The sequence below is a fragment of the Pogoniulus pusillus genome, chromosome 25 (genome assembly GCF_015220805.1).
Source record: "Pogoniulus pusillus isolate bPogPus1 chromosome 25, bPogPus1.pri, whole genome shotgun sequence".
Taxonomy (NCBI): Eukaryota; Metazoa; Chordata; class Aves; order Piciformes; family Lybiidae; genus Pogoniulus; species Pogoniulus pusillus.
This window is the reverse complement of record NC_087288.1, coordinates 8,017,050-8,043,675: the sequence shown is the minus strand read 5'-3', so window position 1 is coordinate 8,043,675 and position 26,626 is coordinate 8,017,050. Positions and strand designations below refer to the sequence as shown.

The window sequence follows — 26,626 nt, the reverse complement described above, 5'->3', positions numbered from 1 at the left end:
GGGAAGAAGTCCAGGAACCTTCCAGTTGAACTCACAGACTGACATTCTTCCACAGTATGGTGGGGATGCCATGAGTGGGAAACAAGTGGGAAGATAATCCAGTCACTGTTTTACAGGTAAGAAGTAGAGTAGCTCTGGAAGCTACTGCAACACGGGGCTTGTTATCGAGCCCCACTCTGCCTGAATCGGAACCCTCCCCTTGCAGTCCCAAACAAGACAGCACACACAGGCCCCTTCTTCCCCCAAACTGCCTTCCCTAGCAGCACTCACAGTGCCACTGTGGCTCTTGCTCATTTTCTGAAGGACAGTCAGGTAGAACTTGAAGAAGAAGCTGAGTGTGAGCGTGCGCCGGAAATCCACCATCCCACCGGGGGCAGAAGGAGACAGATCCATCTCACCTGCCAGCGAGCGGCAGGCATCCTGCAGCAGCTTCTCATTCCAGTCTCTGCAAGGGAACAAAGGGGATGCAGAGCCTGTGCTCAGCACTAAACGGCACCAGGGCAGACTAACTCTTCCAACACAGCAGCCTCAGAAGCTCTCAGTCTCTGTGTGTCAGCTGTGGTCTCATCTTGGGCTCATGTCATCTTTAAATAACTTTGCCACAACTTTTGAAACTGTGAGAGTGTAGATTTCTCAGTCTGTTTGAAAGAAGATCATTTCTGTATGTCATGCCCATAGCTCTAGCCTCTGCCCACTTTGACAGATGGGTGAATCTAGCTCTCTGAATGGCAAACTGACATGGATCATTGAAGCTGAGGAGTTCTGGGGGAAGCAAAACACCACACAAAAATGCAGACTGCTGCAGAAGTGTAGCCACACTTCTTCCCCTTTCTCCTTCTGTGTGCTATCAGAGAAGATTGAAGCTATTTGAACTGCTCCTTAAAATTCAGCACTGGTCCACTAGGTAGCCTTTCTATCACAGAATAATTCTTACCTGCCAGTGAGCTCTTGGCATGTTTTTAGTGCCAGGATGGTTGTAGGAGCCATTCCGCCATAGCTCAGTTTTATCTCCTCCACTCGGTTCGTGCCATCTCGGAACAGGACTCTCATCCCACAGGTCACAATAGCAATGTCATCCTCCCGACGGGAAGCCTGCTTGAAAGCTGAGAAGTATTCACCCTAGAAGACAGGCAAATATTTTTGTATTCTGTGCCTTGGCACACTCTGGAGTATAAATGTGGACAAGCTGTTAACCCTTCTCGACACGGCTGCGCTATCCCATGGAGCTGCATCTAAGCTGATTGGACATGTTCAGACAGTGCTGGGCGTTTTCACACGATTCAAGGATTAATTCCAATGTATCAGACCAGTGGTGATTAGCCAGCCTGGGACTCTGTGGGACATGATCTTTGACAGATATCAGCTCATGTCTGTCACGTTCTTTTCTATCTCTTGAGAGGAAATATCAGGAGAGGTTTGTTTGTACATAAACAAGTTTACAGTTCCTCAACAACTTTTTCTTTCTCCCAGCCTGCTAAGCTGGAAGCCTCATGGACAAAAATCATATCCTAACCCCCTTTCCTTCAGAAGTCTTTGAACTCTGACAGACCTGTGATAACAAAGGTCTTGGAGCTCTAGAATAGAGCAGACTGATTAATACAAGACCGTTTCAACCTGCTGCTGCAAATAGAGTGCTCGACAACTACCCTGAGTCCTCTGCTGGTCTCGAAAGGATGAGGAAAATCTTTGAAAAGCACCAGCAATTACAACTCACAGTAGCTCTCCTAGAAGAAGTGCAAGTAAATATGACAATAATAATGCCAAAAAAGTGAGAAAAAAGCGCTTAACATTGAAACTAACACTGAAATAACAGCATTTTATCCCCACAGACTGAAGTCTTTTGCTACAAGCTTACCTTCTTGCTGTAGGGTATTTCAACAGAGAGAAGGATTTCTTCAGGCTTAACTATTGTCTTTCTGTACCCAGTGAAAAACTTCTCATCCATTGTGATGGTTCTTTTGCCCCCTGTGGAGCAAAGAGAGATGAGTAACTCCAATGAAGAATGTCAACAGTGTGTGGGAAAAAGTCTTTAAACTACACAAGTCACACTCGATTTGCTCTCAGTTTTCATTTTGCCACCTTCTTTCACCAAATCAGGAAGGACTGTCTGAGATTTACGTGGTCCTTATGGAATGTAAGAGAGATTCTGCCTAGATAGGAAGTTCTGTTTGTTCAGGAACTGATCAGAGACATCTCCCTCCTCCTTTATCCAATTCAAGCTGAGCCTCCAGGTGAACTAATTCCCAACACCCCGGTGTAATTCCTTCTTTCCTCCACACAAACCAGTACAAGAGAAAGTCATTGATCAGACAGCCTGCCTTATTTCAAGGATCCTGTTTAAAAAATGATCTTCCTAAGAGCAAATACAAATGGAGACATTTGGCCTACTTCATAGTTAAACAAACAAGTTTCAATCATTATCTGAGAAATTCACATGGATCAAAATATGACAGAAACTATTTCAGGCCTGTTGTTTCTCATGAACAGATACCTTCAACCAGCTCTTCACAAGGATGTGTCTGTAAGCACATGCCCAGTACCAGAGATTCATTCTGGCACTGAAGTTAGAAATTCTTTACTAAACCATCCTTAGGCATGGCCTTGGGACTCCATCCTCACAAAGGACAAAACCCCTGAGGACTCTGACTAGTCCTGTTTTACACAGTGTTAACTCCCACTTTCAAGTTCTACCTAGCAATCCATGGCAGAAGATTGTTGACTATCCCACTATCCTGATCACCACAGGGAAACGTGACTTACCATTTGATACCAGAGTCAGTTTGCTTCCACTTGCCATTAGCACAGGATTTAAGTCAGAAATTGGGCTTGCTGTCATTATGTTCCCACCAAGAGCCTGGAAAGATAACACACACATCAGAAACACATTAAAACCCCTGAAGACACAGCCATAGCATGTTGCAACCCTGCATTACTCCATGCACTTGAAGTTAGCTCTGCATGAGTATGCTTTAATAAATTCTGTTTGCTTACTCAGCCATTGGTGAAGCAGGAAAACATAACCCCTATGAAACCAGTTGCTGTCCCAGTCAATGCCAACATTTGCTTGAAGCAGGATAAGGACAGTCTTTGGACATCAGAACTATCTTATGCTCAAATCATGTAGGTTCAACGGTGCCAAAATTCAATCACTGTAGCTGCAATTAAGGGAAGATCCAAGAAAGCTCAGAGCACCTCTTCACTAACATTCAGGATCCCAAATTTTTTGGGGTGAAATACAGATGTAGGGTTGCAATACAATTTTTGTGCTTGTTAGGTTGATTCTTCTGCTTATTTTCTCCCAGTACATGGAGTTTGAAGCTATTGAACCCATCTCCTCTTTCCCTTAAGGAATATTTGCCAGATCTGGTGCATTAACACTATGCCTACCTTACTTGTGCTGTCAAAATCTACACACCTGTCTCTGTCAGGTTTGTCCACTACTCTAAATCATTTTTAATTAAACCAGAGAACTCTTACAGCAGTTTGCCCCATTTATCCTGATAACAGCAATGGAAGACCTGGACAACTGCCATGTTTCCCTTGCTTGCTAAATCCACGATACCAGTGTAGCACAGACAGCAGCTGAGATCAGTGTTGCTGTGAGTTCCTGAGGTTGGTTTATGTGTCCTAGCTTTTTTGCCTAGGTTTGCAAATGTTCTCAGAAGAGAAGCTCAAGCACAACAACAACTAAATGAGGCAGGACAGCTGCTTCAGACTAAGCTTTAAACTCTATCCCTGGATGCTCCCAAGTCACTTACGGCAACGTTCCTGATCTGTGGCCCAGCAAACCACCGCAGCTGCTCAAGGACAGCCTGGAAGATCTCGGTTTTGTAAGGTGGAAGCTCTGCTACCACCTTTTTCAGCACCTCCTCTACTGACCTCAGGGTACAGGCAGCACCAAAGGCAACCCCTGTAAACGAGCAAGAGAAAAGAGTGCTTGGTCTGCCAAATGACAAGGTACAGAACAGCTCTGACTATGTCTACAAAGCTTAGGCATTGCTGGCAGACAAGTTTAGAAAAGACATTCAGTCAAACCAGACTAATGTGTATGCACTGCATGTAAACAACAAATCAAAATTCACCTCTACACCACAGCTCATGGCAGTAGTGCTTCTCACATGACACCCACTGCCCTTTTGCCTCAGTGCATTATGGATAATATTGCCCTCCTATAGCTATTGGTTTATGCTTTGAGAAGTCCTTTGGAAAGTCCTCTCCAGTTTCCACACCTTAAATGTGCTACCAGGCATCAGGCCACATGCTTTCCTTTGTCTTAATGATTTCTGATTGTTTGTAAGGTTGGCTTGTTTTCACACTGAAGAGAAATGCAGTGTTTCATTTAGTCACTTAGTATGAAAATCCAGCATCTTTCCCCCAGTTACTAGTTTATTAACATTGCTTTAAAAAAAAACAGATCAAGACTGCTCACTGAAACCCACTTTTAGGCCAGTTAAATTACATACAGCATCATGGACAAACCAGGTAAAACATCTACCTTCTAGAGACAACCTTCTTTGATTCTCAGGCTTGGGGTAGAGTGGCTGGAAAGTTGCCTGGTGGAAAAGGATCTTGGGGGTGCTGGGTGAAAGCTGCCTGAACATGACCTAGCAATGTGTTAGGTAGCCAAGAAGGCCAACAGAATCCTGGCCTGGATCCACAATAGTGTAGCCAGCAGCAGTAGGAAGTGCACCAGGATCATGCCCCTGTACTGGGCACTAATGAGGCTGTATCTGGAATATTTGGTCCAGCTTTGGACACTGCACTACAAGAAGGACATTGAAGTGCTGCAGCATATCCAGGGAAAGGCAACACAGCTGGTGAAGGGTCTGGAGAACAGGTCTGGTGAGGAGCAGCTGAGGGAACTGGGGTTGCTTAGTCTGCAGAAGAGGAAGCTGAGAGGGGACCTCACTGCTCTCTGTGAAAGGAAGCTGGAGGGAGGTGGGTGTTGGTGTCTTCTCCCTTTTATCAGGTAATAGGACAAGAGGAAATGGCTGGAAATTTGGCCAGGTTTAGGTTGGATGTTGGGAAAAATCTCATTCCTACAAGAGTAGTCAGGCATTGGAACAGGCTGTCCAGGGAGGTGGAGGAGTCACCATCACTGTAGGCGTTCAAGAAACATGTGGCCTTGGCACTTTGGGATGTGGTTTAATGGCCAGGATGGTGTTAGGTCAATGGTTGGACTTGAAGATCTTGGAGGTCTTTTCCAACCAAAACAATTCTATGATTCTAGGATTACTTTTTCATATCTGCCACTCAGTTCCCTGCATGGAAGAGGCATACATGCATACAGAAAGCAGTTTTCAACTGCAGGGGTTTCCTTCATGTCCTCTTTATTATCCATGGAGTCCTCACTCACTTCAGAGGAATTCTGCCTGGTTTTGCTCACCTGTTTCAGTTTGCTGGACAGCATTCATCTCAGGGATCCATGCTGGTGCTATTATCACTGGGTACAACATGTTCTTTAACCTCATCTCAATACCTTAAGGAAAAGTAAGACTCTTTCAGTTACACATAGGTGACAGAGAGCCCAAGTTGCCCATTTCTCACTGAAGTGGCAGCAGCTCTGGTAGGATAGAGTCCGTTCATTTGCCATCTGTTACATAGATTATAAAAGGTCCCAGGGGTCCCAAACAAACAGCTGTATTCCACTGATACCCAAATCTTTACAGAGAAGCTTTAGCTACTCTTTTCTAGGTTTACAATAACCTTAAACACACTGTGGCTCATACCTGTGTAACCTGGCTATTGCTCATAATCCTTCAGGAAAGAAGGATGAATACAGTGACCCATGCAAATCTTGGGGGGTGTCTCCTGAGTCAGTTGCTTGGGATAACAGAATGACTAAGCATGTCTGAACACTCTTCTTCACCACCTTTGTTTGCACAAGCATATAATTTAGGGGAAAACCAGTGAAAATTGGTGCCTTGGGAATTTACTCATTGTAAAATCTTTCCAAATGCAGGTTTCACAACTGAATTCATTTGATTGTCAGAACATTTTAATCTGTGCTGCTCCCCTCTTTTCAGAAGTCCACAAAAGTAGCAGAAAAGCTCAGAGGTCTAGATGAGCAGGGTTTATTTTTTTTCACCCCACAAAGGAAAGGACATGGAATAACATTCACTTTGAGATTAATCTACTTGGGAAGGACATTTGTTCCAATGTACAATCTTGAAAATTAAACAGCTACTCAACAGCAGTGGCATGAAAGAGGTTTACTTTTACACTGCTCTTACTAAGTACTCTGTGGAAATGCAGTGAGACTGGCGAGGGGGCTGGGGTTCTTCAGCCTGGAGAAGAGGAGACTTAGAGGGACCCTATCACTCTCTACAACTACTTAAAATGAAGCTGTAGTCAGGTGGGAGGTAGGCTCTTCTCCCAGGCAACTTGCGACAGGACAAGAAGGCATGGCTTGAAGCTGAGCCAGGGGAGGTTTATGTTGGATATTAGGAAACACTTCCTCATGGAAAGGGTAGTTAGGCATTGGAATGGACTACCCAGGGAGATGGTGGAGTCACTACCCCTTGAAGTGTTTAAGAAAGATTAAAAGATTAGATGTGACACTTGGTGGCATGGTTTAGATGATGTCATGGTGTTAGGTTACTGGACGATGATCTTGGAGGTCTTTTCCAGCCTCAGTGATTCTGTGATAGTTTTCCAGCTGCTCATAATGTGAGTCAGCTCTTTCTCTTACCCACTTCTGTGTTCCCCACAACCAGCTTGGCATTGGGGTACTGGGATTTGAGAGCAACCAATTCCTTGAGAGTTGTAGGCTGGATCCACATCACGCGTTCGCCTTTGAAGCACAGCTGCTTCTGCTGCGCGTTACTCTGCGTCTGCAAAAGTGAATTCAGAGTGAGCTTAGACCCTGCACCAAGCCGAGAATCCTTGCTCACATGCTGCCCATCCTGTGTCAGGCCAGGCTCCATCTCGGTCCAGTGGCTGTGATAACCATTCCCCACCCTTCTCCTACAATTGACAAGAGTCTATTTCACACTGACAAGTTTTCCTCTCCTGATATTGCCAGGTGCATCTTGCTGCCACATCTACCTAGCAAGCTCCAGCTCAGCAAAGTTCTGGCAGACACTTGTAGCTTCAGCTATTTCAGAAGTCACAGGTTCTTCATTCTCATCTCACTGCAAAATGTCAGTCTTCAGCATTGCTAAATTTGGGTTAGCAGCTCTAGGATTCCACTTCCCATTTTAATTTCTTCGTCCAGTGACTAGCATGGCTGCCCCGCCAAGCAACATCATCTCAATCCTTATGCAGCAGAACTTCTTAAAGAAGAAACAAAGGGGATCTGTCTCAACCTGAGAAGACACTATGCTGTGGTTTATGAGAACCTACTCATGACACATCTAGGCCGGGTGCAACAGCAGAACAAGTTGTGGTGGGTTGAAATTGACCCCAAAATAAACTGGGGAGCTGAGTGACCTGGGATGTTATCATTTCACTGATGCTCCCTAGAGAGGTGCCAAGCTCACTAAAGAAAGAGGACCTGATCTAGATGAGGATGTCCTTGCTCACTGCAGGGGTGGATGGCCTTTGGAGATCCCTTCCAATCTGGGTGATTCTATGATTCTAAATCACCAGATATAGAAGGTTTGGAAGCTCAGAAGGTTTGGAAGCAAGATGAAGTTGCATTTACAAGCAAGCTCAAACAAAAATCTATGAGCATAAACCACAATAAATACGTACAAAATAAATTTACATGTATTTATAATTAAGAAACAACACAGGGACCCTCTCAAATTTTTTCCCACACCCCTCTGGACAAGGGGAAAAGGGCATAGCTCTCCTCACAGAGAGAAAACAGAGAGAGAAAGGCCTGCTGTTAGTATTTACCCACAAGAAATTCTCAGCCAGAGTCAATGTAGCAAAAAAACACCAGCCAGAGTGAAAAAGAGCAAAGAAAGAAGCAGAACAGTTTGTGCAGTAGATTGTATCCTAATCCAGCAAGCAAATGGAATGATATAGACTTACCTATTTTTCTTTTGCCTCTGATCCCATATTTTATTTACCTTTTATTCAAATATGTCCAGAAAGTTCCTATTTCTTGTTTATAATCTAAAACTGTGCTAGAGGGTTGGTTTTAAACTAACACACAAGCAAATTTCACTTGTTTGTTAAATGTGAAGGAAACTGTAAACATGCCACATGCTGGTCTGGATTCCTGGCTAGGATACATTTGCTTTAAAAAGGAAAAACTGTCCCCACAAAGACAGGAACTGAATACTGAGAGAAACTAATCTCACTTGACTTTTGATGTTAGTGTGAGCCAGACAACTTCTGCTCCTGCTACACCAAGTTGAGAAAAGCTGGTGCTTCTGGGGAGTCATCTAGTTGAAACCTATATTCAGCTACATCCTATAGTTCCTACTTCTCTTCCTCCACTATGAAGGGAGCACAGGATAATTAGCTCAGATTTGGATGTATTCAAGTGGTAAACTGAGGTATAGTACGGCAACAACTGACCCATCTCTGGATAGGCAGTGACCAGAAAGGAAGACAACCCAAGGGCAGGCACGTATGATGAGAGACAGAGAGGAAAGCCAGGCCACTGGCTTAGAAGCCTTCCCTTTTATAAAACAAGGAGGAATTCATGTCCATGCATCTTCTTTGCTTAACAGCCACAGAAATCATAGAAAATCACAGAGTCATCCAGGTTAGAAAAGATCCAACTGACAACCCTACTCTACAAGGTTCACCCCTAAACTATATCCCTAAGTACCACATCCAAACAACCTTTAAACACCTCCAGGGTTGGTGACTCAAGCATCTGCCTGGCCAGCTCACTCCACTCACTCCAATATCTGACCACTCTTTCCATTAATTTTTTTCCCTAATGTCCAGTCCACTTTTTGCACTGTCATTTCCTCAGAGCAGAGAGACAGAATAAGTCAATCCCCATGCAGAACAATGAACTCAGTGAACAAATGAATGATGTTAGGGGGCATTGAATGAACTTACTATTAACTCTGGTGGGAAGATTGGCTCCTGTGTAGGGTCCAATGGCTGGAATTCAGAAGAATTGAACAGGCTGGAGGACAATATTGTCTGTGACAGAGAAAATGCAAATGACTGGGCAGCAGAGAAAAATGTTATCCACACAGAATCCCATCTCATTCCTTTTTGTTACTAGTCCTTTTTATTCCTTTTTATTACTACTCCTTTCTTACATTCCTTTTTCTTACTATTTCATGGAGTAAAGAACAACAGACAGTGAAAAAATGCCACCTGATCCAGCATTTCAGGTTCTTCAGACATATTTTTCTGATCCTAATGTATGTTGGTCAAAAACCTGAACCCTGAAAACACTACAAGTTTTTTGCCAATCAAAAGTGGCATCACTTTCACGCTGGCATGTTAAATTACATCAAAGAACCTTTTCTGAGGTAAGACCAGCATGAAATATAGATTAGTCTAATTGGTGTTGCACAAATACAGCTAAGTTAAAAGCTTTGGCATGGAAGAAACCAGAGCTAAGCCTTAAAAACATCAGAAATATGGAAAAAATATTTCAGAGGCACCTTACCACACTGTCTTCCTTTCCATTCATGCAGCAGCCTGAACCATTGGCTCTTCCTCCACAGCAGCCCCCATCCTGAAACAGAAGGATGCACACTTGAGCTATTCTACTCAAAGCCAGAACATTCCAACTTTTACAGGGTATATTCCCTTCCCCCTTCTATCAATCACTTGATTTCAGAAATTTGCAGTCCTGTTTTTCATTAATAAAGTACTTTGACAAAAGAACTCCAAGAAGTTTTGATTGCTGGAGTACTTCATGCAACACTGGATGCTTCCTAATAAAGGATCCACAGGAATCAACTGGAATTTCCTGGCAAAGAATTTCACTATATCCTCTCTTTCCTAAATTCATGTTATACTAACACTAGTTGATGACTTAATTCTTTGTTCTCATCCCTCCTTTGCTTTTACTTCACTTGGTGCATAAGACATGACTAACACTTTCCCCCCTCACAGTTCCAATGGTGCAATTGATTGGAATGCTCATTAAGTTACCTCATTTCTCATTGGGCTGCAAAGTTTGGGAAAGATCATATCACAGAATTAACTGGGTTTGCCATCTGTTCTCACAGAAAAATGGATTGCTTCAATGTACCAGGAACTGGTAACACATTGCTTACAGCTGTCAAAAAGCTTTTGTACCTCCCACATGCAGAAGGAAAACCTGTGTGGTGGTGGTAGTGGACCATGCCAACCAGGACATAGGCAGCTGCAGTGCTTCCCAAGAGGCAGATGTTTAAACCCCCTCAGATGGCTCTGAATAAATGCACCAGGGCAGTGATTGTCCCCCTGCAGTCTGCACTGTGAGGACATACCTAGAGTACTGTGTCCAGTTTGGGGCACCTCAATGCAATGGAGGTGCTGGGTGAGTGCAGAGGTGGGCAGTGAAGCTGGGAAAGGCCCTAGAGAATAACTGTTATGAAGAGTGACTGAAGGAGCCAGGGCTGGTTAGGTTGAAAAAGAGGAGGCTGAGGAGAAACTTCATCAGTCTTTGCTACTATCTGAAAGGACATTGTGGAGAGGTTAATGCCAGTCTCTTCTCACAGTTCATTAGCAATAGAACAAGAGGGAATGGCCATAAGCTGCACCAGGGTAGGTTTAGACTGGACATTTGGAAATTTTTTTTCCCAGCAAGAGTAGTCAGGCATTGGAATGGGCTGCCCAGGGAGGTGGTTGAGTCACCAACCCTGGATGTGTTTAAAGATCTTTTAGATGGGGTACTTGGGAGTATGGTTTAGGGGTGAACGTTTGTAGAGACGAGTCAATTGTTGAACTTGATGACCCTGGGGGCCTTTTCCAACTTCAATGTTTCTATTATTCTATGATCACAGTAGAGCCAGAGAGGTGACTAACATCAAAAGTAACACTATATTGCAGATTTGAGGTTGAGGCTTTGAAAACCCAGTTTAACATGCTATTTTCCCTGCCACTACGACTGCATCCAGTGTCATTGGCTATTTTGCCACAGCAGTTTGAGTCCTGCAGGGACAAAAAGCATTATGAGGAAAAAAAAGGCAGATTCCAAGGAAATTAATTAGGATTGATTACCTTTTGAGATAAATTGATCCCACATTTATTACATCCAAAGCTGAAAGTGAGTAAAGGAGTTGGTGAATTAGAAATACATGAAGCACATACAATAGGATCAACAGTTGGAGCTGGGTTGTTGCAGCCTATGCATTTCCTTCCTCCTTATATCAGCTCATAAGCTGTTCCAGCAACAGAGGGAAAAAACAGACAGCTCCCCAGACTGTTTGAAACATCATCTGAAGCCACTTACTTTAGCAAACGTCCTGTATCCTTCCAGAATGGGTCTGTACCCTGTACACCGACACAAGTTTCCTGTATTGCCAGAGTAAAAGGGTAAAAATTGAGTGCTTGGTTGACTTGGCTACTGAAAAAAAGAAAACCACCCCAACCTGGCACAAGGGAAATTTCTTTAGTAACCTAGCTACACTTTTTTGTTGACTCTACCATCCTTGTTTGTTGAAATTTTAAATTGAAATTAATTTAGGGGAAAAAAAAAAACCAAAAACCAAAACAAAAAGGAGTAACCAAACCAACAATTACAAAACATCCCAACCACACAATCTGCATTCTTCAGTATTCATTTACCTCAGCTGTCAAAGTCTTATACACTCTCCAGTCTCCTAAGTGACAAAGAGGTTGCTTTCTTCAGCATGTGCTTTTCTCTTAAGTCACTGCCAGAGGCACGGTAACAACTCTAACCTCAGCAACAACAACAGCCTCTCAGATGACTTCTGCAGCTGTATGCTGCCCCACTCCAACGTTTGTATTGCTCCTTTGGTCTGTTACATGAGGTTGGCTAGCCCAGAGGCTCTCTGTCACCTCTGCAAGCTCTTATGACAGCAATGAAGAAGGAAGGAGATGTGGAGCTCTTTGTAAGATCCTCAGGAACAGGTCACTTCTTGCTTTATGTTAAGCTTAGTGGGATCCTGAACCAAGACTGAAGTTGCTACTTGTCCCTGCTTCAGTGAGGCTTTCCACAGGCTGTTTTTGCTCATGTCATAGCACCTGGCCAGTCTCCCAGTGGAAAAGCTAGTCTCTTAAGCTCTACCTATCAAAGAAAGGTGCACCTCCATCTTTTTTGGTGAAACAGAGGTAGTGAGAAGAGAACAGGCTGCATATCAGCAGGTCTAAGAGTATTACCTTGGAAAGCATCTTCTATGTCCTCCATTTCGGGCTCAGGCTTGTTCCGAAGCAGTGTATACATGGACATGACAATGCCTGGAGTGCAAAAGCCACACTGGGACCCATGACTTTTTGCTATTCTCTCCTGAGAAAAAGGAACAACAGCCATCAGCTCACAGCATCCAGGTGAGTTGACTGCTGTGCTTGTTTCTGCAACATCTCTGTTAAAAAAACAACCAACCTCACCAGAGGAGCTAAGACTATCATCAGATGTTCTCTGGTGATATGGCCAATTAACCTGTAAAGCAGACTTCAAAGAAGGGAACACTCTGAAAAGTTTGCATCTATCTAGGCTTTGAAGTCTCCATGTAACTGAGGTGAACAGTTCTTTGGATGTAGAAAGGTTGGGGCTACCTGCATTGACCTGAGGTTGAATTTCAAACCTTAGCTGTTAACAATCAGCCAGAGAAGTAGGGAAGAGAAAACAAGCAAACAAAGGTCTGATGAGTTCAAATCTATTAATGTGTGTCTAATTCATTTTTCACCTGGTGATTCACTGGTACAAATCCCACCCACTGTACACACTAGGATCAATCAGTATCCCTTAAGGGAGCAGTACCTCAGACAAAGCTGAAGCAAGTCTTTTTCTGTAGGAAGAGTGTTATCACACCTTGCTAGAAGAGCAAAGCTTCACATTCCTGTCACTCCTCCCCACCAAGAATAACTTGGGACTCCACAAGCATTGCTGAATCAAACCTTAATGAACCACTGCAGGGAAGATGCTTAACTGTCCCTACAGGGACAGGACATGAGAGTCTGGGCTGAAAAGAAAGCTCTCAGGAGGCCTTAGAGCAGCCTTCCAGTACCTGAAGTGGGCTACAAGAAAGCCAGAGAGGGACTTTTTGCAAGGGTTTGTAGTGATAGGATGAGGAACAAGGGTTTTAAGCTTGAGGAAGGCCCATTTAGACTGGAGATGAGGGAGAAATTCTTTACTCTGGAACAGGTTTCCCAGGGAGGTTGTCGATGCCCCCTCCTTGGAGGTGTGCAAGGCCAGGTTGGATGACACTTTGAGCAAGCTGGTCTAGTGGAAGATATCCCTGCCCATGGCAGAGAGATTGTAACTAGATGATCTTTAAGGTCCCTTCCAACTTAAACCATTCTATAAATCTATGAACTGTGCAGGACAAGAAATCAAGGCCATTCATGGAAGGCATAGGAGACCCAAAACCAAACTCAGATTTCTACAGTTCAAGTCATAAATTCAGAGAATCATAGAATGGCTCAGGTTGGAAGGGACGTTAAAGATCATCTACTTCCAACCCTTCTGCTGAGTTCAGAGACATCCTCTACTAGACAAGGTTGCTCAAGTCCCTAAATAGGCTTTCCACACATTAGCCTTTTCAGTTCCCAGGAATTAGTCCAGGTTGTGGATCAAATACAGCCATGTAGCCCTAGAACAAAAGCATCAGCAGCTCAGCTAGGATAGCACCAGTTTGTCAGGGCATAACAGAGCTTGCAGCACTGCCCCAGGAGTCATTCCTGAATGTAAAGACCACTCATGTGCAAAGTCAGACTCCCAGCTTTAACATTATGATGAAGGTCCCAACATCCCAGGATAGATTTACTTAAACCAAGAAGAAAATATGGACAGAGGTTTAAAGTTAGCAGCATTAATAGCTTACCTGAGCTGGGTGCAGCCTGGATTTTGTGTTTCCTATGCCTTCAACAGTAGTCACAGCTACACGATGCAGGGCACAGACAGGGAAGAGGCAGGCATTGGCAGTGTGGTGGCTAAAATAACACATTAAGGTCATTTCCATTTGAGAGGGCTGATTGACAAAGGAAAAAAGAAACAGGAGGACTGAAGAGTACTCAGAAACTGTGGCAGTGAACACAAGAGGAGCACTCAAATCTGGTTTGTCAGAAGCCAAATCCTGCAGCACCTCAGCCAAATTTCCCTTCAACTTCACCTGAAGATTAAATTGAGTATGCACCATAGCATTGGACCTAGGAATAACAACTCTGAACATCCTCATTACAGGTTTTTCTGCAGAAGTCAGGTAAGCAATTTACAGAGACAGGCTAGAAATAGCAAGATGTTAGTTGCCTGGCCCACCTGCAATTATGTGAGAGCTTAGATCTCCTGGCTTTTTACCTAAGAAACCACCTCTAGGAGGTACATATGGGGGAAAAGTTCAGGCTGAAGGTAAAAGAGAACAATGTTGTAAAGATTCTTAGAGACTAGTTACTTTATTTCTATCAAGAGAGAATAATGACCCTAAAGACATCTTGTTCAAGGCCAAGTTAAAGTATCTCCAAGTATTATTCTCAATATATCCAAGACTTCAGTGCTTTCCACTCCCCACAGTAAAAAAATGGGGCCTGTCCCTCTGCCTCATCCTTTCTCTCCATTCCCCTTTTTCACAGAATCATGGAATCATAAAATCATAAAGGTTGGAAAAGACTTTAAAATCATTGAATCCAACTATAACCCAACTACCATGACTACTAAAGAGTACCCTGAAGCACTACATCTACAGCTCCTTGAACACATGCAGGTACTGCAACTCCACCACCTCCCTGGGCAGCCTGTTCCAACACCTCACCACTCTTTCAGGAAAGAAATTTTCCCTAATATCCAACCCAAACATCCCCTGGCACAATTTCTGGCCATTTCCTCTTGTCCTATTGCTAGTTATTTGGCAGAAGAGAGCAATACCAGGCTCACTCCAACCTCCTTTCGGGTAGGTGCAGAGAGCAATGAGGTCTCCCCTCAGCCTTCTCTTCTCCGGACTAAATAACTTCAGCTCTCTGAACCATTCCTCATACGCTGTGGCCTCCAAACCCCTCACCAGCCTCACTGCTCTTCTCTGGACACCCTCCAGGACCTCAATGTCTTTCTTACACTGTGGAACCCAGAATTGAACACAGAACTCAGACTGTGGCCTCAGCAGGGCCAAGTAGAGGATCACAGGAATGTCAGGGGTTGACAGAGACCCAATGAGATCATCAAATCCAACCCCCCTGCCAGAGCAGGACCATACAATCTAGCTCAGGTCATAGAGGAATGCATCCAGACAGGCCTTGAAAGTCTCCAGAGAAAGTGATTCCATTGCTTTAGTCCTCAATTAATTACACATAGAACATGAGAAGCACTTATGTCTCAGGACAGAAGAGTCATTCTGAAGGTTACAAGAGAACAGAGCAAGAAAGTTAATACTTGCTAGTGTACAGAAACCAGGTTACTGTAGCGATAGAATAGCAATAAAGATTTTATCACTGTAGTCATCACTTGAGTCACCACAGCAAGTAATCATATTACACTGAAAGAGAGGAAGAGGAAGGTTTTCTGAACTGGGGAAAGGTATATAGTCTGTGTGCTAAGTCCAGTGCAGAAAGTTCAAGGCACGAAGAAAGAGTACCCTGTCAGCACTGTGCAGCGCTGGAGGGAAAACACCTTCTTGTCTTAGCCTTCTGAGTTTATGCTCTGAAAATGAAAAAATCATCTTTTGGCAGAAACATACATTATATAACTTTTCTTTCTTTGTTTTCAAAAATAGTGCACCTCTGCAATGTCAGGAACCTGGATCTGTCCCCATTCCATTTCCCTGTTGAGGAGTTCTGATTGCAAAGGATACAGGATTTTCTTCCGAAAGGGATCGTACTTGGATATCATAACAGTGCAAGCACCACATCCACCTTCTCCACAGCCTAGTTTTGTTCCACATAGGCCCACTGAGAGAACAAGAATCAAGGAAAACACAAAGAGCTTGTGCAGAAGCCTGCTCCAAGAGTTGTCAGTCAAGGTCTAGCAACAAGTTCTTGCTGGAAACCAAGTACTGAGGCTTTTGTCTGCTTAATAACTTAATTTAACTTAAGCCAAGTTTCAAATACTGGCTTGTGAGCTTTGAGATTGAGTCTCAAAGCCCTAATAAGGAGGCAAGTCCACATTCCAGTAGACTCTCAGAATGAAAAAAATAGAAATCTGAACTTCAACAGCTCCCACTCTCCTTCACACCCAGAAAAGGAAATGACATAAGGGAGACAAAGCATTTAGTAATTGCTGAGCAGGAGCTGTTCAGACACGCAGCCACATCCTTGAGACACATGGTGACATCTCCTTCAGCACCTCTTACCAGTGGCAGTTGGTTTCTTCCTACACTTGGTGATTCTCATCACCTAGAAGGCACCCAGGCAGGGCACTTATGCAGTGCTACAAGTAGTTTAAGCACTGACATGGCAGTTAACGTTTGAACTGCTCACAAACTACCTGCATCTCAAGAGTCATGGTCAGGCCACTCCAGCTTCTTTCTGGGCCCCATTTATGATGGCTTCCCCATTGCTAGGGACAAAACCAACTAAGCACACTCCTCATCAGCCTGCTTCCCACAAAACCAGAGGAGAAGGGTCTGAGATCCAGAACTAGCAGAGGTGCACAGAGTCACTGCACAGACACTTGGGAACTCACCAAGAGTATAGACTGGCAGGTTGCAAAGCTCACGTCTGTACTTTACAGTCAGGCATTACATCAACTGGTCTGCTAAGAGATTTCAGGAGTCAGTTCCTTGAGTCACTTCTCCTTTAGGTTCCTTCACTCATTAGAAAGAAATGAAACACTGTTATTTATTGTGAAGAGGATTAGGCAGCACTGAGAGCCTTTCAGTGGGAAAGGAAGAGCTACTTTCACTGGCAATGTGCACGTGCCTCTGCTGACGTAATTGCCTTAGGTGTGAGGAAAAGCATCAGGCATCATGACAGAGGGAACTCAAATCATCTTTGCCTTCACTGCAAAGGTTCTGGAACTGCCTATTTTCACAGAATTACAGAAACCATCGAATCATTTAGGTTGGAAAAGACCTTTAAGATCATCTAGTTCAGCCATAAGCCTAACTAAGTCCACCACCGAATCCTTTGCCTAAACACCATGTCTGTTTTTCCCCAGAACTACAGCTTTCCTATGCCATCCAATGTTTCTCTTAATAGCTAATCTGCCTCAAAAAAATAATAAAAAAGCATGCTACTCAAAGTATTTCTCTGACCTTACCAAGAGAACTACAAACTAAGTTCACCAGAATGTTCCTGTAGGAAGATTGGAAGGTTTGGAAGAGCTCCAGTTACCTCTCTACAAAGCTGTTTGCTTTAGATATTAACAAGCTCAGACATAAAAGGTCTCTAGAGGTGAGGTGTGAACACAGGCACAAAAAGTCATGCCACTTATCATCCCTCTTGAACTTTGGCCACTGAAGGAATAGGCAGGCAAAATAAGGCTGGTGATAGCTCTGCTGGAAACCCCAAAAAGGAGTGTGATTTGTATCTCCACGCTGATCTCAGGCATCAGACAAAGAGGTGATGGTAGCATGGTGAGAAAAGTGTGCACGAGTCTTTTAGGGGATACAACAACAGGTAAACACACCCAGCTGGTCAGACAGAACTCAGAAAACAAGGAATAACACTATCCACTAATCCAGACCTAGTCGAGCCAGCCTGGGCATCACAGTAATAGCTACCCAGCTGCTGAAACTCATCTGACTCATGTGTTGACCAGTTTCAAACAGGAGTGAAACGTGACTGCTTGCATATGCTCATGTAAACATGCCCACGGTATGTGGTGGGAAACCTGCCTCTGAGTTTGCAGCCCTACATCACCTGATAAACAAGCCACAGGATAATCAAGTTATTGGATATTAACTATCCAGTAGTGTTCAAATTATTACAAAGCAAGTAGCTCCAGTGGCTTTGGAGTGTTGGCCAGAAAATTCTTTACAATTTGTGTGGAACACACATAAATTTACTTCAGCTTCACTGTCACCTCGGCATTGCTTTATTTCCATCACATGATCTCTAAGCTCCCTTCTGACCTAAGCCATTCTGTGATTCTAGCAATTCTAAGACTTTTCCCCTTTAAAGCATTAATGAATTATTTAAATTTTATTTAAGGTACACTATCTAATATTTGCTGCTGTTTAAGCTTGGAATAGCTGCTGTAATCACTTTTTTTCCCACTGTGAGGGTGCACAAGCCCTGGAGCAGGCTGCCCAGAGAAGTTGTGGAGTCTCCTTCTTTGAAGACATTCAAAACCTGCCTTGATGTGTTCCTGTGTGACTTGCTGTAGGTAGCCCTGCTCTGGCAGGGGAATTGGGCTGAATGATCTTTTGAGATCCCTTCCAACCCCTAACAGTCTGTGATTCTGTGATACCAGACCATGCAAAACACTTCCTCTTGTACTCTGTGCACAAGCTGTGCACCTCACTTAGGTGACAAGCCAAACAGCAAACAACTGTAAAGTGCTGCAGCCAGTTGAAGCCTTATACAGTTTCTTCTGACACTGGATACATTTTCTTCGTAGATAGGTTAGCAGAGTTGTCTCTGGATCCACATCTTTTTCCACGACCTGCAAAAAGGGAAAGGTATTGTTACAGTGTGTTTTAGAATACAGACTAGAAGGAGAAAGTTTATTCTTTCTGCAACTTCTTTTCCAAAGCAGGAAGCAGAACCACTGGTTAGCTCCCCTTGCTAGGTTCTGCAGTGCTGGTCACATATCCAGACACAACATTTCTTTGAACTTACTGTGGCAGAAACAAGAGTACATAGGTTACATAAGTCAGAGTTTTTCAGACACTGCACAATGAGGCAAGCCTGAAAAGCAAAGGAAAGGGAAGGGAAAGGAAGGGAAGGGGGAAGGGAAGAAATATAAAACGCAAGCAGAAATAGTAGTGAGCAGAGAAAGAACTGTCACATGTATTCAAGCTTTGAATTCCTGACATCTTCCCAAATCACATCTCATTTTTACTGACCATACACAACTGACCTCTGTCCCTTCTCCTTCTTATAAGAAGATACAAAAGTGAGCAGATAACCATAGAATCATAGGATTGTCAGGGCTGGAAGGGACCTCAAAGACCATCTAATTCCAATTCCCCTGACATGAGCAGGGTGACAGAAAAAGCATCAGCGACAGACTTTGCAGAGGACAAACCCCACCACAACAGTGGAAACCCTAACACAACCAACACAGGTGCTGCAAGACAGGCAGTAAGCACCAATCACCTTGAAGTTTCTTGTCCCTCTCTGCTAGCATTAAATCAACCAGTGTTATATCAGCAGCCACCCAAAATGTGGGAATGGGAAATGCCAACCAGCAGCAATTTTCTCTGCACATTGTGAGTCAGTAAAAAACACTATTAGCAGTTATCTATTTGGCATCAAATTAGACTCCACTTCAACCTCTGCCCCATGGTCAGAAACCAAAGTCCTGCCCCTGCCTCCAAAAGGCTGCAGAGCTTGTCTTTCCTTTTTCTGTTATTAATTGAGCACTATGAAACTGTTCCAAACTCACTGTGTGCCAGAATGCAATCACATACTCCTGGCTCTTACAAGTGCAAGTCCTAAGTACAATAGTTACAGTTTATTTAAATTAATCACTCCTAGTTTGAAGGGCAAACAGAGGACGTTTAGGTGAGCCTTTTTCCTTACTGATAAGAAACCTTCACAACATTTGCACTGCTTCTGTTTTATGCCTTTGACATGTGCCGAGGTTACTATAGAGGCAAGGCTCATGCGGTCTCTTTGAGACCATATTATTAGAGCTGTTCAATAAAGCTGCTGCTACAAAACACAACTGGTCATGTTTTCCATGTCTTATTCCTGCATTGGGAGTAATCTGCAAGGTTCTCTTCTCCCTCTACTCAGCCCTAGTTAGACCACCTCTGGAATATTATGTACAGTTCTGGGCTCTCCAGTTCAAGAGGGACAGGGAGCTGCCTAGGAGAGTTCAGCAAAGAGTTATGAGGATGGTTAAGGGAATGGAGCATCTCTCTTAGGAGGAAAGACTGAGAGACCTGGGAATGTTTAGTCTGGAGAAGAGAAGGCTGAGAGAAGACCCTATCAATGTCTGCAGATATCTACAGGGTGGCTGTCAGGAGGATGGAGCCAGCCTCTTTTCAGTGATACCCAGTGACAGGACAAATGGCAGTGGACATAAACTCAATCACAGGAAATTCCATCTCAACAGGAGGAAAAAAAAACTTCTTTACTGTGAGGGTGCTGGAGTCCTGGAGCAGGCTGCCCAGGGATGCTGTGGAGTCTCCTTCTCTGGAGACATTCAAAACACATCTTTACAAGTTCCTGTGTGAACTGCCCCAGGTGATCCTGTTTTGCAAGGGGGTTGGACTTGATAATCTCTGGAGATCCCTTCCAACCCCTCACATTCTGTGATTCTGTGATTCTTCTAGTTTGTGGACATCTTACTGCAAATTGTGCAGCATCAATGCTGCTGCTATTCAGAGCTGAGTGTTCCTGTTCCCTCACCTTCTGCATGCACAGAAACAAGTAAGAGCATGCAGTAGCTCTGTCATGACCAGATGGTTCAGATTAAGCACATCTATACCTCTGCAGTAGTTTAGTAAACACACAAACATGAGTATAAAATTCCAAATATGCCTGTGACTACAAGCGTTCCATTTCACAACCCTTTCATAGCCTTCCTCAGCTTCCTCTTTAGCTTGGAGCAGAGAAGCCTGAGGAGTGACTCATTCATGTTGATAAAGATGTGAAGGGCAGTGTCAAGAGGATGGAGCCAAGCTCTGGTCACTGATGTCCACTGATGGGACAAGCGGCACAAGGTGCAAGCTGGAGCAGAGGAGGTTCTATGGGAACAATTCTTTCATTGTGAAGGTGCCAGAGCCCTGGAGCAGACTGCTCAGAGAGCTTGTGGAGTCTCCTTCTCTGGAGACACTGAAAATCACCTGGATGTGTTCCTCTGTGACCTGCCCTAGGTGATCTTTCAGGACCCTTTCCAACCCCTAATATTCTGTGATTCTGTGAACTCAACCTCAAATTGTCAAACTGAGTTTCTTCCTCAGGACTGTAGTGGTGGACATTGCAAACTCTTCCAAAGCAACTTCCAAGACAGCCAGGCTGCCTGCAGACAGAACAAGAGGGAACAGCCTCAAGCTGAGACTGGGTAGGTTTAGATTGGACATTAGGAAAAAGTTTTCCACAGAGAGAGTTGTCAGGCACTGGAATGAGCTGCCCAGGGAGGTGTTTGAGTCATCAACCCTGGATATGTTTAAGGCTCATTTGGATGTGGTGTTTAGGGATATGGTTTAAGGTAAAGTCTGTAGAGTAGGGCTATAGGTTGGACACGGTGATCCTGAGGGTTTTTTCCAACCTGGATGTTTCTGTGATTTGGCACAATGGGTCCTTTTCAGGAAGCAAAAAATAAAACACAGTCCTGAGCCTTCATTCAGCAAAGCATTTAGCCATTCAGCTCCACACACTTGCTAAGTCCCAAAGTCAATCCTTTGCTCAATTTTATAAGAGAGTGGCTCCCTCTACGTAGTAAAACACGTCCTGCACAACCCACACTCTTAGCATGTTCAAACCAGCAAGCCCAGTTCCTACTGCAGGCACATCAAACCACACCACCATAGCTGGATATCACAGGGCTTGCAAAGACTTGGGATGAGATGAAGGGGAGAGAATTTTGGGCACATTCTAAATGAAATCCAACCTCAAACATCCAAGAGTAAGAAGCCATTTCTGAATGCATTTCTTTGCATTCAGATTCCTGGTGGAGAGATGCTTGTTGTAGGAGTGGCTTCATTGCTGTCTACAACTACCTGAAGGGAGGCTGTAGCCAGGTGGGGGTTGGTCTCTTCTCTCAGATAACCAGCAGCAGAACAAGGGGACACAGTCTCAAGTTGTGCTAGGGGAGGTCTAGGCTGGATGTTAGGAGGAAGTTGTTGCCAGAGAGAATGATTTGCATTGGAATGGGCTGCCCAGGGAGGTGGAGTTGTTGTCCTTGGAGGTGTGCAAGAAAAGCCTGGCTGAGGCACTCAGTGCCATGGTCTAGTTAATTGGCGAGGGCTGGATGATCTTGGAGGTCTCTTCCAACCTGGCTGATTCTATGATGGACAGGCTTTGGAAGAGCTCTAATGTGGCTTCCAGCATAGATCTCCCCTTTTAACATTCAGGATAGAAATACTGACTGCAGTTGTTTGAACTAAAATTACACACCACATATGCATGAGACAGACTTGTTAGCTGAGGAGAATAAAATTGCCACTATTAGTTTGAAACTGTCTGTGTTGTTTTGCATTCTAGTCTAGGCAGACTGGAGATAACCTTGTGTCGGTTGTGCAGCAAGCTTTATGCCCAGTGAAGTAAGCAGGTGTTTAAAATAAACAATCCTGAATGTGAAGTATGCTCAGCTGTTCTGGGCAGACTTTTTCCTGACAGCATTGCAGACTGGACTGCTGCAACACAGAAGGAAGGACTTAAGGATTTGCTGTCATGAAAGTTTCCATCTTGACAACTACCTCTTATCACCCAGTTTTGTGTCACGACAGAGCATCAGCAGCTATTAGCAACGTCACATTGTCACAGACCCACACAGCAGTAATCTGTCCCACCAGCCATGCTATCACATTCTTTGCAATGAAGAGACTGGAATATTTAGTCAGACACAGGTTATCAGTCAGGTGGGTCCACAGCCTAACTTGATACCTGCGGTTTCAGCAGCATTGCCCAAGCACTTTGTACCACTCTTTCTACCACAAAACCTCCCAGGTGCAGAATTTCCCAGCAAACTCCACATTTGTTGCCACAGATTGGTGTGCCCTGTGAGTCCAGTTCTCTCTCTCAAACCTGCATTTGGTGGGAGCGTAGTACAAGCCACTTTGGCAGCACACCCAAAAAGGGAATGGTAAAAAATAACAAACCCTCTGGGTCACATACAACCCAGGGAGCCCTCTCTTTTAAGATCAAGGGGAACCTGGTTCTTTGCTAGCACTGCTGGTTCCATGAGTCAGCAGAGAAGGATGTAGAGATAGCCTTGACAGTTGGAATGAGTTGGCACTGTCGGTAGCATACAACATTCCCTGGTACATTTCTTCTAGCCCACACCTGCCGAGATCACACCATGACAAAGCCCTTCACACACGCAGCAGGTCAGCTCTGAGACATGCTGTTTGGACACACTGCAGTGCCATAAGAACTGCTGAAGCGCACCAAGGGCGATGCCATTCACAGCACAACCTTAGCTCCACAATAACACAAGAGCAGACAGTATACACAGAAGGATCTGGTTGCTTTCTGCTGCTAACCACAGTCTAAGCTGCTTACTCTCTCTCTCTCCTCTGCCTCACTCCACATGCATAAAAGAACCAGTTCTGTGCAGCTCAGGCTATTCTGTTGTTTTGGCTACTACACATTTCCCTGTGTTAACCAAGAGTCTCCTCCAGAAAGAAGGGCTTTTCTAACAGTTCACACAGAACAATGCTCCTGTAATGCCTCAGCACCAACCAGTGCTGCAGCACCAGCTGAAAACACATAGAGAGATTTGTTTATTAACTCTTCAGATCTATTTTGAGTAACATATTGTTTTTTAACCTTAGCTGGTCTAGCACCAGAGCAGCAATTTTTCCATTAGAGCATTGCAGACAGAGAAAGCAAGACTGTACTCTTGGCCTTGGCTTGTATCAGAGTTGGGATTACCCAAAGCATTTGTGGCAATCTCCTACTGCAAGACCTAAAAAGCTCCCAGGTCACCCTCCAAAGATTGAGGTTCTCAGAGAAAAGATTTGAAGTCTCAAGAACCTTCACAGAGCAAGAAGACAAGGTAATCATATACCACCTGTGCTCCTCATAGCAGAAAACTCATCAGATGCTGTTCACAGGTCATCCTGCACCTCTGTTTCACAATGGTGATTACCAGACTCAATTAACTAGTCATAATTAACTTGGAGCTTCAAGTTTTCACCTCCATTTAGAAAAAATGAGTGGCTGTATATGTCAATTAAACTTGATAAATGAACCATCACTGACCTGTGTCAGAAAAGTTTTAATTGTCATCCTTCTTTATAAAACCTCAGAGCCAGGGCTGGCTTCTCTCAGTAACACATTGAAGAGCTTCTTGACTGATTTACAACCTACTCTAGATAAATTTCATTCTTCACCTAACTATTGATCAAGAAAAGTTTGACATCAAAAGCTCCAGTACCTTGGAAAGTTCAAATTCGGGTCCACTCTGGGATCCAGATTCCTAAGTAAAACACCCTAATTGTAGCAACAATCTTATCCACCTTTATACTTGAAATAATCAGCAGGAAAGCAATACAAAAGCAAAACTGATGATAGTACTCCTGTGCCAGTCTGTAGGCTAGGGCATGGAGCTTCCTCATCAGCTAAGAATATTCTGCAATCCCTCAAAGGATTAAAAACATAAATTATCCATCCCAAAGTTAGTGCTGCTGCACACAGGGAAGGCCCACAAAGTCCTGGCTGCACAGTATACAGTGGATATGAAACACTCTCCCCTCCACAGCTTTCCCAGCTGCAAGCTCCTCTGGCACAAGTTTTCCTGTCTGAGTACCTCTGCGAGGGGGAAGCAGTGATTAGCAGTGAGCTGAGCTCAGAAATGGAACTAACCTGGTACTCATAGTCGAAAACCGAGGCAGCCTTGACTTGATAAGCATTTGAAGAGTCAAGGGTAGTCCCAGCTGAGAAAGGGGTCTCTGGGACAAAGTACTCAAAGGTGTGCCACATGTGCAGGGAACACCCTACTCTCCTGCAAGACAGACACTTCTCAGCAGCTGATCTAGGATGCAGGATCAGTTTGTGGGCTTAGATTTTGAAGAGCTTCTTAGCTTCTTAAATGGAAATGGAATGAACATTTTACTTCAATCCCCTTTAAAAATCAAACATCAGAATTACTTACTGAGCATACAAATTCTATCTAGATGCCTGCACTTCCCAGATCTGTTGCAATTACTGACATTATTTCTAGTAGCAATGCCTGCACTTAACTCAGTGCATCTTCATTTAAAGGCAGTTATATCAGAACTGCAGCAAATTCTTGCTGATGAGTCTAAAATGCAAAAGGAGCACGATATAGTTGTGCTACCCTTTGAATAATTCACAAGGTCAAGTCAACCAAGAGCAAAAGCCAAGAAATAGTCTTCACAATTTAATATGTAAAAGTCATGACAATTGTGCTAGTATTAGAAAACTTCAGAGGAGGAAAAAAGATGACTTAAAAAAAAAGTAATCAAACCACAATCCAGGAGCAAGCTGGACAGAAAGCTGGAATCTTCCTTACCTTTTTACCATTCACAAAGAAAACAAGTTCATCCCTTGTCTCGTTGGGAGCCATCCTGCACACCTTCCAAAAGTCACTCAAACAGGGCCACTGATCACCCTCCCGAGGGCAGCCCTACACCCCTCAGCAAAAGGAGCACCAGCGATAGGACAAGAAATACGAGTCTGCCCCAAGAGTGTTTGACTTTGTTTCTACATCAGAGCCCTGTGCAACCCTATATTATATAAGAGCCAAGGAAGAGGCGTGCCAGCTGTCTTTGGTTGGTGCTTCTGCAGCAGTCATGACAGAAAAGGAGCTGGGACAGCAGAGAGAACCGCCCCCTTTTATACTGCAATAGAGGACGACTCAGCTGCCTTCTCTTGAGGTTACACTGCCAGGCTTGGGGCACCCGGAGTGTGCCACTGCAAGGGCTGCCAGGAATTCACAGTGTTTTGCAATACTACGCAAACTGGAGGGGAGGAGAGGTTCTCCCAACTGTCCCTCACCCACTATTGACAAGCAAGAGCTGTGTTCCCCTTGCTGGGTGCAGAGCCATCCACGTGGCATTCCCTACACAGAGGTCTATGATGAGAGCACCCGTGTACTCCAATCCTCCACCCATGCACATCAGCTAAGCTGACTGACTGCAGGACTATTTCACTACTTTGCTCCTTACAGCTTTAAAGCTACAGCACCTCCCACCTGCCAGGACATGTGTATTTGTCCAGGTAAAAGCATTTCTAGAGAGCTTACACTCAAAAGAGGTGCTGGGCTAGGACCATGGTGTTTTCACTGCACCCTTCAAACATTTAAGGCTTACCTATTTTGGCTGAATCTTCACATCCTGGATCTTAGATGCACGTTGCTAGTGAAACACTGAGGAAAGCCAATTCTATGAGGAGTTTGTCTTCCATTTCCTCAGTGGTGGTTTCTTCTGGTTCCTCCATTACACAATCATATGCTCTGCATTGTTTCAGCCTTCCTGGTTTTTCTGCTGAAGTTGCCACAGGATTAATAGTCCACATACCCCTAGATAAGAGGCTCATTAGTTTCATAAACAAACTACCTGAACTCTGAATTCCAGTTCAAAATTTCTTGAGAAAACAGTACAGTTCCAAAGTCTCCTGGAAGTTTCCTAGCACTGTACTTAATCTTATTTGCTCTGTCCTGATTTTTGTGACTTTGTTCCCCCTTCTTCCGCATCCCAGGCTTCTTAGTTTGGGTTAGGTCCTTTGGTTTGCTTAAAATCTCTGGGAATGCACTGCATCAAAGTCCCCCTCCCAGGAACCTCTGTGGAACAACTCACAAAACAACAAAAACCTGACTAAACTGCCATTTTCAGAAGCAGTCCTCCTTTCAGTGTTTTAG

At 44.1% G+C, this 26,626-nt stretch overlaps 1 protein-coding gene across 1 annotated transcript in view; it reads right to left on the bottom strand.

The window, feature by feature from the left end:
• Positions 1-25,436, bottom strand: part of XDH (xanthine dehydrogenase) — a 55,028-nt gene extending 29,592 nt beyond the window's left edge. Inside the window, exons 1-15 of the mRNA XM_064164332.1 lie at positions 25,280-25,436; positions 18,514-18,571; positions 15,819-15,915; positions 13,863-13,971; positions 12,199-12,325; positions 11,309-11,370; positions 9,533-9,601; positions 8,968-9,054; positions 6,692-6,833; positions 5,387-5,479; positions 3,759-3,910; positions 2,761-2,854; positions 1,856-1,965; positions 935-1,119; positions 271-445 (exon numbers count right to left, since the gene is read on the bottom strand). Of these exons, the coding sequence (XP_064020402.1) occupies positions 271-445; positions 935-1,119; positions 1,856-1,965; positions 2,761-2,854; positions 3,759-3,910; positions 5,387-5,479; positions 6,692-6,833; positions 8,968-9,054; positions 9,533-9,601; positions 11,309-11,370; positions 12,199-12,325; positions 13,863-13,971; positions 15,819-15,915; positions 18,514-18,571; positions 25,280-25,333 (1,614 nt within the window). The 5' untranslated portion in view covers positions 25,334-25,436. The remainder of the gene's footprint in view (positions 1-270; positions 446-934; positions 1,120-1,855; positions 1,966-2,760; positions 2,855-3,758; positions 3,911-5,386; positions 5,480-6,691; positions 6,834-8,967; positions 9,055-9,532; positions 9,602-11,308; positions 11,371-12,198; positions 12,326-13,862; positions 13,972-15,818; positions 15,916-18,513; positions 18,572-25,279) is intronic.
• Between the last annotated feature and the right edge of the window lie 1,190 nt (positions 25,437-26,626).